Below are 12,435 nucleotides of genomic sequence, written 5' to 3'. Positions count from 1 at the left end.
GTTTAAAATCAGATTTTGATAAGATCAATTGTAGAAATAGGCGAGGTGTATGATTTAATGTTGTTGCAAATAGTGACGACCCTTTTCTTTAGACAGGAACTTCCGCACGTAGCTACATCCGCTTATTGTTCGCGTCTAGAAATTTTTTGTCCGCTTCTAGTAATTTCTACGGCGAGTGCGCAAGCTCCTTGCATTTCAAAACGAGTTTTCTAGAAAAACCAGTGTCATAAAACCAAGAAGCACACCGGCGCTCAGGTACATATCTACGGCCGTAACGCAGTTTTAGATATAATACAAATTATTGGCTTAGTTGGTTTAGCTAACGTTAATGTTTTGGTTAGCGATTAATTGGTTTTATTTGTCAGTAAAAAATACATACACAGAAGCTACACAGATTGCCAGCTAGGTTTATATTACCAACGTTAGCCTGTGGCTAGTTGTGTAACTAACGCCAGCTAACGTAGCTCGTCGTCACGTTTCTTCCTTTTTGGTTATAGGCATTTGTATTTCATTTTGCTAGCTTGCTAGTTAGCTGACGTTAGCCAGCTTTAGGGAATCAATTGAACAGCTTGTTTGGTAGTAGCTAGCAAATAACTTTAGCGAACACATTAACTAGCCACCACTGTCATCATGGCGAAATGGGGAGAAGGGGATCCACGCTGGATCGTGGAGGAGAGAGCCGATGCAACAAACGTCAATAACTGGCATTGGTGAGTAACGTTAGCCTAGATAGCTGAAGAAAGCACACTCTTAGATCCAGTTGGAAATACCTCGGCAAAAGGCCTACTCAGAGATGATTACTTTCTGTCACGGTCAGTCGTCTCTTTTTACATTTTAGAACTGTCAACATGCTTTTTTCAAATATCACATGTTTTGTGGGAATCGATTATGCTGTCGTATACATTGCATAATCTGCACCACCGTTTTTATCTTAATTTCTATGTTGTTTTGAGGGTGATTTTCGGCAGGTCGTTATCAAGTGAGAGGTTCAGACCCCCCGGGCCACACCGTTGTCAGAGGCTATAGATGCAGCAGCGTCTGAGCTGTACTGTCCCTATCTACCTTAGCCGAGGAACACTCAACCACGTTCTCTTGTAAGAGAACGGAGTTGAGTGTTCCGTCGCTATCTCTACCCTAGATTATTTCTGCGTTTTAAAACGCATTATGCAGAAATTGCTCCGCCATTTCCTGGTTGCTACATTTCTAATTATTCCACCTAATTTCACTCTATCGGACAAAACAAGCAAGTATAGTGTAGAGAATCATTGTACCATCTAAACCGCTATGAAATATATTTTCCATAACCAAAAATATTGCATTTTCAGCTGTTTGAAGCTGGTGTACAATACCAAAAGTAAAAGATGCAAAACCTAAATTTAAGCATGGAAAGCATATAAATAGTGCACATAGAACATATCTACCGCTTCTTAGACTTGCTTTCAATTAGAATTACAGATCTATAACTCATGTTCTGTGTAGTAGTCTACTACAGTATTAGTCATAATTCCCATCAAACCTAGCGGTCAAACACAGACATGGTTCCAATTTCCATCATTCATTTGATCTATTGTGGATTTTAGAAACGCTTCAAATAAAGACGATGTTTTCGTGTAGGCTTACCCTGGCGGCACGTTTTGATAACCGTGTAAATCTCTCTCGGACAAGGTGACTTTTATCAATATATTCGCCTGTATTTACCACCCCCAAAAATGAAAAGCTAATTAGCTGCTAATGTGGCCATCATATATAACTACAAATGCCTGTCTCAACCTTCACGACACTCACCAGAGCCATGAAGATCTGGACGAGACTGCCAATTCGAGGCAAAGGTAAGAATCTCTGGATTAACTATCTAATGTTAGCTACATTCAGTAATTCAAAAATTGGCTAAAGTTGTTTAAATTGACAATTCTGTGAACTGTCTTGGGCAAGTTTTAAATTGAAAATGCCTGTTATCTAGCTAGCTTATGGTTAGCTAGTTAGCAACATTAGCCTGGCTAGATGGCTACATTAGCCGTCTATTTGTCTAGCCATTTAAATGCATGAGGAATTCATTAAAACAAGTTTAGTTTTCTTTGGCTTTTATGAACTAAGTCTAGCTTGCTACCTAACTTAGATGGTAAAGCTAGGGCTAGGCATTCTTGATAATGTTTGTTTGTGTTTGTGGTTGAGGGATGGGTAGCCTACTTCAAGGACTACATGACTTATAGCTACCCTAGCTAGCTGTATTTATTTTAGTCTGGCATTTTGGGAGGTTTCAGAGATGGCTGATTAGCACCCTCGTTTGAGTCAACAGTGTGCTTACTTTACTGCAAGATAACATTGAGATGTTTGCTGTTATCCTCTGGACAGCAGATCATTAGTATAGCTAGTAGGCAAGGTTATGTAACCTTATTTAGTCCTCCTTGCTATGGTGGGTTTTAAATTGATTGGTATTCACACATTTGTTTGAGGTAGAATTACTGTCATGTTATTGGTGCCAAATTGCAAACCTTATTTGCACCTTCTTTATTCTAGAACCAATGAGTGTGCCTGAGTCTGATCACCTCTCAATTAGGTAAGCTGTTTCAACCTGTAACTCTATTCTGCTTTGGTCTGTTTCAGACATTGCATGAAGTCCTGAAGAGCACGAATGTGTGTGAATGGTTTTGTCCCAGCCCAGCTCTAACACCCAACTTAAATAATTAACATACCGAATCACAGCGATAGGCTATGATTTGTAATTAGGTATGGGCTGGGCTGGGCTGGAACAAAAGCTTATACACACTCCTGCCATTCAGATCTGGAGCTGTCCACCAATTTCAGTCATTATTCTGTACTATGGGTACAATTGGGGGGGGGTTATTGATATATAACGCATGCTCCACTCTCAAGTTGAACTTGTTGACTGATGCCATGACGGCAGCTGCTAAGAAGGGAGCAGCTGTGAACCAGAAGACTGCAGCCAAGGCAGCACTGGTCCACGCCTGCCCTGTCTGTCGGGTGAGTAGTGTTGGTTGGTACTGTATGTGCCTTTAGGTTCCTCTCCATGTGTAGGCTATTGTACTGGCCTGTGTGGTACAGTCGTTCATATGTGTAGTCGTTTGTTGCATCGTATTGCTTAGTTTATCATTTGTCAACTTTGAATTCAATCTAAGTCACAGATTAACTTCCTGCATTTTGTACTTGATGTTTATAGATGCAGACCCGAAGACATTCAAGCAGCACTTTGAGAGCAAGCATTCCAAGTCTTCAATGGTTCCAGTACTGGTTGATATGCAGGTCTAAGGACCTACAGTTGGGGTAAAATTCTTCCATCATTCACACACAGTAGACATACAGTAGTGTAAACCACCATGTTGTCAACAAAATGCTGTCCTCAATGCTTAAGTTGTATTGTCTATGGCTCAATTTGTGGAAATGCTGTGATCACGCATCATCTTTAATGTTGTGATTCATAGACACACGATGACCACGATTTGAATGCTGCAACTGAGACGGAATGACATCAAGGGACACATGCTGAGACCCCGAGAATGACTGGACATGGGCCTGAAAGGGCTGCAGAAGCACACCAGCACCCCATGTTATGTTTATTCCATGGCCAACCATCTCTCTAGTTAACCCTTATTCCACACTATGCCTTTTATGGTCCCTCAACTTCCGACACTTTGGAACTCTCCATCTTATCTCTATAAACTCAGCCTACCTTCACCCAATTTCCCTATGCTGCCAGTGCTTCCTTCACTTGTTCTTCTCCTGATTTGATAACATCTAGACTCAGTAACACGTTTAAAAGTGTTGTGGTGTACTGTTTTTACTACCTTTTTTTCATATGTAATGCTGTCCTCCTGCGTATTCTGGGGTTCAGACTGAATGCAGTGGTAAATGTGCTGCTCACAATTGACAGCAGCAACATGGACCTGTTAAATCGACAAGAAGGGTGTTGATATAGCTGGGTTTAGGCATGGCTTACTTGTATTGAGTCTGTTAAGTGTGTTTCTCATTCTGCTGGAGTTGGCGTAGGTTTTATATCAAATACTATTTAAAGCATCCAGTTTTTCCATTTGTAACTTGCCCACCAAAATCACAATATGCTGTTTTACACTGTTGTTTGTGCTGGTCTAATTCCTAAAATGGAAAAGCAGAAGAATCTGTGCTCTTGGATAGTAATAATAGTTCATATGGTGCTCTTCAATGTCCCAGGTATGTGGCATTGATGACTAAATAATGTAATGTTTACTTAAATTCATAGGTTTATATGTTATGTATAAAATGCAGATGTATGCATTGTTTACTATTTTGATTTCTTTAAAACAATGTAATTGTTGGAGTTCAGGTGTTTGAGGTGATTGATGGGTGACTAGGTGCATTGTCAAATAAACATGCTTATTCATGATAATGGATACATTCTGCAATGAGTGACTCTGCAACAGAATATGTCAACAAGTTAGTTCTGAACTGCTTTAATACAGCAGTGCATTCTGACACCATTAATTGAAATAGATTTCAGCTTGTTCATATAGTTGGAAGGAAATACTTCCACTGGCTTAAAGAGAAGAGGATCTGGTTAGCTAAAATAAGGGTATGCTGCTAATATCATCTAGGTAGGTAGCTAGATAGCTATATTGCTTCTTTGCAAAAATACTAGCCTAGTATTCATGGCACGTTATAAATACTAGACTGCTACTAGGATAGTATTCTATACAAGACGAGACCAAATGCATAAATAAGACATATTAGTTAAAATATGGAACAGTAAATACACATTTTAAATATCTTTACGTTTTGGATCAAGGTAGCTAGCGAGCTGACGGCAAAGGTGTCCGCTAGAGATGATTTGCAGTCTTGCATGAGGTCTACTTTGATGGTAATTAGCGTTTTCTAATCTGAGTAAATAGAGCCGACTATATTGATAAATCACCTTATCGGAGAGATTTACACTGTTATCAAAATGTTTTGTCAGTGTTAGGCTCCCATGTGTTTTACCCCGATGGTCTGTCTGTCCAGAAGCTTCTGGAATGTACTAGTTGGCAAAGCTATTTCTGGAGCGCAAGGGACGGGATACAACTGTGGTGCAGATGGGGGATATTTATAACACTTGACACCGAACGGTAGCAATGATCACAACCCTCTGAACTGAAAAGAACTACAAGCGAGAGAGTAAATGTTTTCTCTACCTGATCATTACTTTTATTCAGGGTAATTACATAGATATTCTGATCTGACTCGCTGTGATCATGGTTTGAGGTAGATCATAGAGTAAATAGGCAATACTAAGTAAATGTTGTCAATTAATCCCCTGGTTAACTACAGGTGAAACCCAACTGTACTAACTATTTCTACAGGAAACAATTCACTTGCATAAGAATGTTATTAAAATAGGATTGCCTTCTTTTGACTCCCTGTAGGCCTATGCCGGCAACACCTGGGTTGTGGTCTTGATACTCGTATGGTCCACATATACTGAACATGTCAATGTTAACAGCTTAATTCCCATATCACAGTTTTACTAGTTAAGTACATTAGGCACCAAATATAAGAAAAAGGGCTGAAACAGGAAAATCCTCCAATAACAAATGCTTGTTTCTGTTACAGAATGCTTTGTTACAGTGACTGTTCCCAATGAACACGACCCAGTTGAATATATTCATTGTGGGTGTGTGCCTACAGGACCGAACGTGATGTGACAGGCTGGTCGACAGACAAGCTGAAGGAGCTCCTATTGGGGTTGCGTGTGGAGGGCCTAGAGGGGAGCTGCGAGGTCACTGACGTCCCCACGCTGGACGGTGAGGCGTCCATCAACAACCGCAAGGGGAAGCTCATCTACTTCTACGAGTGGAACGTCAAGGCGACGTGGACTGGTGAGTTCAGCAGAGGCTAGAATTGCACGGTATACCGGTGCCACGTTAATATCATGCCATTAAAACGTCATGATACCAACATTTTAGAGTACCGTTTCATATGATACTACTGAATTTTTCGGTCCTACGGATGTAATGAACCTTCTGGCGCCTGTTCAAATGTTTATAAAGTTAGTTTTAATAAATTCAGTGGAATTTAAGCAACAGCCATTAGTATGCTCCGATCCGATAATATCCACTTCACTTTCATGTGCATATCACGTGTGACAGCTGTAATCAGCCAGCCGAATCCCCTACTACCATCCCTCACTCACCGCTTCTCCGTCTGTTTTTCCTGCGCATCTACTCCATCAGTTTCTTAAATAAAATCTAGCCGTGATGGCGAGCGGGAATGCAGACCCTGATGAGTGTTCTGTTATATTTGTACGTTTGTTAAATTGGAGCAGAGCGAGCCAGATTTCATACATTGTTTCATTTAAGCGCCTGTTATAACCATGAGCACAGGCCAGTCTGAGTAGACTGCAAGTTCGCTGTCACGCAGCCTCTGAAAGCCAGAGAGGGGAAATGGAGAATAGCTTCGCGACAGGCATGCTTGCAGCTTTACAGCAGAGAAAACGGCTTGTCTCTAGCCTATACGGTTAAAAACACATTACCCATATTACCGGAGCTACTTTTTTTTTCTTCCTATTGGGATTCGCACGTATTTGATATAATTTCACAAACCATGTCGCGGGCCGTTTTAAACTAATACCAGGTTGCTAATTATTGGTTTGATAACATTATTCAGTCATGTTACCTAGCTAGCTAACAACCTTGTAACTTGACAGAAGGTTTATGTAAATTTGATTGGCACAGGAAGAAAGGAAAAGGTGCGGCTACTCATGAGATGTGCTTTAAAGGTAGGATTCATATAGGCCTAATATAAGTCATTGGTGCCTAATGTTTTAAAAGTTGGGAGCAGTGTATGCTTGTGGGAGAGAGAGTGGCGTGTGTGTTTATGAGGGAGAGGGAGACAGTTTGAGGGAGGTGTGTGTGTTAACTGAAGAGTAAAGAAGGTTTCATGCAGTGTTTTCCCATACTGCCACAATGACATGCAGATCATTATGCAAATCAGCCATTCTATGCAGTATTCTATTATATGCTGAACAGTGGGAAGTTAAATTCAATGTGTTGTATTGAGTAGAAGTGTGAATTTAATTGACATGTTTTTGCGTAGCACATGTGCAGAAGATTTAGAAAACAGGAACAAGCATCCGGGGGACAGGGCGAATGGGACGCTAGGCTACTGTGAATTTTCCCCCCCGTGGTATCGTGATACTACTCAGTATCGTGATACTTGGCCTGGTATCGTATCATTAGTCAAATGTTGGTATCGTGACAACACTAGCAGACACAAACATCACTCTATATGGAACTCATGTTGAACATGTGATAAGATATGTTAGGTTTTCTGCCAAATGTAGCCTACATTTTGTTTGAAACACAGGGTTTTGCCAAACCAAGAGCAGCGTAGCACTTGTTTCCATGGCAATGAGACTAATTATATTCTCCAGCACACTAAGCCCCAGGGGTTTAGTGAGAAGTGGGTGGGTTGTCATAGTATCTCTTCAAAGTAGGCTTCATGACATCTCTTTCTCTCTCGCTCTGTCCCAGGAACTACAAAAACCGGAATCAAGTACAAAGGGAATATCGAAGTTCCCAACCTATCCGATGAAAATGACATGGACGACCTAGATGTAGGTTGTTATGACAGAATGCCATTCAGGATCATGTTTGTTCAGGCTAATTTGCACATCGACAGCTGATGGCTGTTGGTTGTAATGCTATTTACTCTTTAAAATAGTTATTTACATTTAAGTCAATTAGCAGACGCTCTTATCCAGAGCGACTTACCATACTTTTGTATGAGTAAAAAGAACAAGACCACACCTACCATGACATTGGGTATAATCTTTGCCTCTTTTTTTTTTTCTGGGCACAGATCAGTGTGTCACTTTGTAAGGACGAGCCCAACACAACCCTCACCGAACTCATGAAGAAGGAGGGAGCAAAGAAAGTGCGAGCTGCCCTGGGGAGCTATGTGGACCACCTCAAATCCGGTGTGGCCTTTATTTATTCAAATCGTTTTAACCCTAGTGCCTGTTCATAGAGATATTTCTATAGGTGATAGTTCAGCTTGATACTGATTGAAATTAAACCTTTCCGATGATTGCAGAGTTCACTCAGGGCATGATCCTCCCAACGGCGAATGGGGTGGCGAGCAAACCACAGCCGGCGCAGACTCAGACAAAGGTCAAAGTGGACAAAACCCAGGTGGGTGGCAGTTGCCTTCTTACCTTATGTCCCCATTCTCTACCTTTTCTATTTCACTTCCGTCATGGATTTAACAATGGTGGAAACTCTCCAGCCAATATTTACATAAATCCAATACACACAGAAGGAGAAGAGAAAATAATTGGGACACAATCAAAGAGCCAATGAAGCAAGGGGCTAATGAACATGATTAAAACCCTACTAGCATTAACAAACCGTGTAGGAAATGTTCCATAGCATTCCAACATAGGTAGTGGATTAAGTGATTTCCCCATCCCCCCCTTATCGATGTAAAGTGCCATATAATACATCTAATACATAATCCATCTACTGAACTTCCACGTTTTGGATTTTAAATATTCAAGCTTATCGAGCATCACGTGAGCTTCACCTAATGTACACAATCATAGGATTTATGAATAACAGGATGATCACGCTTGTCTGTATGTCCCCAGATTGGCTCCTCTGTATCGACCCCCTCTCCTAGCACAGGGGTCAAGATCCCCACCTGCAAGTTTAGTCTCAAGGAGACCTTCCTCACCTCACCTGACGAGCTGTACAGAACCTTCATCAACCAGGATGTGAGTAGTAAAGTGGTCAAATACTAGCTTCCCTTCCTTGTGTCCTTTCCTCCAACATCACTGATTGGGCCAGACATGAAAGGTGGAAGTAATATGCTTGGAAACCTGTCCATGGGTGTATTCACTAGGAAACAAACAAACGCAAAAGGGCAGAAACGGGGAGGGACTAACCTGAACTTTTCCGATAAACACTTTAAGAGTTTATTTCCAAAAAGCTATATATCCATTTTCAGAAATGTTGGTAAATTAGCATTTATTGTTTTAAAGAATTTATGAAAGAGTTTTTTCACTATCTAATCATGGAATTGTGTTGTGTAATGACAGACATGTATTTGTTTAAAATCTATCACGTGATGTTTTCATTTGAGAGACAAATCATGTTTTTTAGCAAAATGCTATATATCCACCTCAGGTTTTACACAGTCAAACATAACAAATACAGCTGTACAAATGATACATTTGTGACATCAAAAATAATTAAATATTGTAAAATGAGATCTGTGTAGAAAACATTTACATTTCACATTTTAGTCATTTAGCAGATGCTCTTATCCAGTGCGACTTAGCGTAAGATAGCTAGGTGAGACAACCACATATCAGTTAAATATACAGGATACCAACATTCCATTCCAGCTAATAAAGCGTTTTGCAAAAAAACACATTTGAATTCAAATCTATAAATTTAAATGAGAACAGTAATATTGAACAAACATGAAGGTACCCATAGGCAATAATTTCTTATGAAAAACACAAATGTGAAAAAGTTATATAGCATTTTGGAAATAAACTCTTCACTTGGTTTTCATTACAAAACATTCCCGTTGCAAAACGTTTTGCTACGGTGTGCACTAATGAATACACACCAGTCCTTTCCCCAGTCACCGAGGAAGTAGAGAATGGTTTATTTCACAAATTCAACATTACAAAGTATCAATAGCAACAAAGCTGAATTATGACACAATTTGCATAAATACACTATGCACAAGAAAACCAACACAATAAAAACTACAACTAAAATGAGACCATTTTAGATTATTGAAACAACAAGAGTTTGGCAATGGTGAGATGCTTCACTACTTCACCCATGTCATTAACAAGCTCAGTTGCCCTAAAATTGTAGTTGGATAGAGTGTATATATATATATATATATAATGGAGTGCATGTGCTTGTTTGCCTTCAATGGTGTGTTCTACCAAGGTTTTGTTATAATTTTTATTTGCTATTGTTTTTCTCCTGTACTTCACTACTGCAAAGAATTTCACCAGTGCAAATGTTTTTGATTCACTCCAATACCCTTATGTTGGATTTCACTGCTTCTGTTGCTTTTAATAGGGAACGAAGAGCAACCTCAATAGACTTTAACTCTGTGTGGATTACTTCCGCTTAAATGTCGCCTATTATAATATAAAGCCAACCTACTTTTAAATTGTCGTCCCATAACTCTTTTGAATCATGACTACAATTGGCTGAGGGCTTAGGAATCAATGCTGATTTGACTAATCTCTGGTATCCTCTCGCGTAATGCAGATGGTCCAGGCGTTCACCCATACTGCAGCTGTGGTCGACGGAGACAAAGGAGGGAAGTTTCAGCTGCTAGAGGGGAGCGTCAACGGAGAGTTTATGGAGCTGGTGAGGACACGCGTCTGCTTGAGATCATGTTCTATCGATCATAACCCATTGTTGGAGAATGACCAAATCTAACTGTGGTTTTGGATTCCGCTTCTTAGGTCCCAGATGAAAAGATTGTTATGAAATGGAGGTTCAAGACTTGGCCGTGTGGTAGGTTTTTCCCACCTTGCCCCGTGGTGCTCTATTGATTTGTGTTTGCTCCTTCTATCCTTGGCAACTTTCAATGAAAACTTAATTTCAGCATTTCTCCACTTAGGTATTTTTTATACAGGTAATCTCTACAATGCTTTCTCAACTCTGCTCCTGTGGACTGACCGGGTATGCAGGATTTGGTCCATCCTACAACGAACACACCTGATTCAACCTAATCACGGGCATGATGTGATTAGTTGGATCCAATGTGTTGATACTGGGCAGGAACAAAAACCTGCATACCCTGTTGGGTCCCCACAACTGGACTTGAGAAACCTTGGATAGTAACATAAATGGCTTGGATATATTATTGTTTTGGCTACAAAAGTATTCTAAAACTGGCTCTGATTTCCCTCTTCCAGAGCACTATGCGACTATTACCCTGAACATGAAGGATCGAGGCAACGAGACTGAGCTGAAGGTGGAATGTAAAGGAGTCCCGACGGGAGAGGAGGATAGGACGAAGGAGGGTTGGAAGAGATACTACTTTGAAGCCATCAAACAGACTTTTGGATTCGGGGCCCGACTCTACTGAGATCGACTCATCTGAATAATGTTTAAAAAAAACTGAAAAAAACCCCCCTGATTATTTAATGTGGATGAATACTCTCTTTAGCCCAGTCTCTCTTGTAGCACCAGCCCTACATCGTGCGTAGACAAACGGTGCCTTTTCCACTTGAAAGACTGGCAGTCCGTATAAGGGTCATTGGTTCAAGGCTTTCTTTGATGTCTGTACTTACCTTACTGAGTTTATAGGCAAAATGAGATGTAGAAAAAATCCCTCGAATGACAGTATATTTGGAATTAACTATTAGCATTCTCAATCTCCAATTCTGCACATTTGAAGTGTGTCATACTGAAATAAATGAAATTTTTACTGAATTATGTTTTGGGGGTTTAATGACGACTGACTACAAGACAAATGATCAAAAGAATGCTTGTGTTAATATTGTTGCTCAATGTGTACCCTATGTCCGGTGATGGTGTGGAAAAACGGTTGCTCAAGCCTGATATTCTTAGATATATTAGTCTGAATAATTAAAAACATGCATATTTAAACAAAATGAAGACGTCAAAACAAATTGCAGAACACATGAAATATGGACAGCAAGAGATACATGTACATTTAATTACAAAATGTTTTGGCATCAATAATTAATGTAGGAGTTCAGCTAACACATCCAGAAGACAGTCCTTTGGATACAATCATACAAGAGCTGAATGGATGGATAGATAGGAATATATTATCCTACAGGATATACAAGTAACAGACAAAATAAAGGATACACCAACATAAAGCATCTTAAGGGTGTTAGGCCACCACGAGCTGCCAGAACAGCTTCAATGCACCTTGGCATAGATTCTACAACTGTATGGAACTCTATTGGAGGTAAGCGACACCATTCTTCCATGAGAAATTTGATGTTTTGTCAATGGTGGTGGTAACCGCCGTCTCAGGCGCCGCTCCAGAATCTCCCAAAAGTGTTCAATTGGGTTGCGATCTGGAGATTGTGACACCCTTTAAACCCCCTATGCTCCTCTTGAGACTCCTCTTTCAGTCACTGAGATCCCTTCTAGCCATGGTAACTCGAAATAATGGGCAACTGGACATTTTATACATGACCCTAAGCATGATGGGATGTTAATTGCTTAATTAACTCAGGAACCACACCTGTGTGGATTAAAGCACCTGCTTTCAATATACTTTGTATCCCGCATTTACTTAAGTGTTTCCTTAATTTTGGCAGTTAACTGTAGCTTACAATACCCATTATGCTAAGATGTGCCAATGTGCTATTTGTACTAAAAACGTTGCTCTTTGGAGGCTCCCAAAGACATTGTATTGCTTTGCCACACACATTTACATGAGAGAAGA

The 12,435-nt window shown here is 40.2% G+C and overlaps 1 protein-coding gene and 1 long non-coding RNA gene across 4 annotated transcripts; both read left to right on the top strand.

Moving 5' to 3' along the window:
• The first annotated feature begins 151 nt into the window (after positions 1-151).
• ahsa1a (AHA1, activator of heat shock protein ATPase homolog 1a) lies at positions 152-11,441 on the top strand. 3 transcript variants are annotated; one of them, XM_041865354.2, is made up of 10 exons: positions 152-255; positions 617-710; positions 5,653-5,843; positions 7,497-7,579; positions 7,825-7,942; positions 8,059-8,156; positions 8,612-8,737; positions 10,266-10,367; positions 10,466-10,517; positions 10,922-11,441. In XM_041865354.2, exons 2-10 carry the CDS (start codon positions 631-633, stop codon positions 11,092-11,094), a joined length of 1,023 nt encoding a protein of 340 aa, XP_041721288.1. In that variant the 5' UTR covers positions 152-255; positions 617-630; the 3' UTR covers positions 11,095-11,441. The 3 variants fall into 3 exon arrangements, with proteins under 3 accessions (XP_041721288.1, XP_041721287.1, XP_041721286.1); XM_041865352.2 differs by lacking the exons at positions 152-255; positions 617-710 and adding exons at positions 1,726-1,829; positions 2,518-2,557; XM_041865353.2 differs by having other exon boundaries at positions 160-710.
• LOC121552424 lies at positions 2,564-4,385 on the top strand. Its single transcript, XR_005997192.2, has 3 exons — positions 2,564-2,982; positions 3,179-3,282; positions 3,441-4,385. It is a non-coding gene; the product is annotated as an uncharacterized LOC121552424 (long non-coding RNA).
• Positions 11,442-12,435: the final 994 nt, after the last annotated feature.

The sequence above is a fragment of the Coregonus clupeaformis genome, chromosome 36 (assembly GCF_020615455.1).
Source record: "Coregonus clupeaformis isolate EN_2021a chromosome 36, ASM2061545v1, whole genome shotgun sequence".
NCBI lineage: Eukaryota > Metazoa > Chordata > Actinopteri > Salmoniformes > Salmonidae > Coregonus > Coregonus clupeaformis.
The sequence above is the reverse complement of the archived record's forward strand: the minus strand, read 5'-3'. Positions and strand labels throughout refer to the sequence as shown.

Bases quoted from the DNA above. Each gene is read 5' to 3' on its own strand.
- ahsa1a (XM_041865352.2), top strand. From the start codon at position 1,757: ATGCCTGTCTCAACCTTCACGACACTCACCAGAGCCATGAAGATCTGG. The intron at 2,558-5,652 runs GTAAGCTGTTTC...GTGTGCCTACAG, and splicing joins TCTGATCACCTCTCAATTAG to GACCGAACGTGATGTGACAG. The intron at 7,580-7,824 runs GTAGGTTGTTAT...TTCTGGGCACAG, and splicing joins ATGACATGGACGACCTAGAT to ATCAGTGTGTCACTTTGTAA.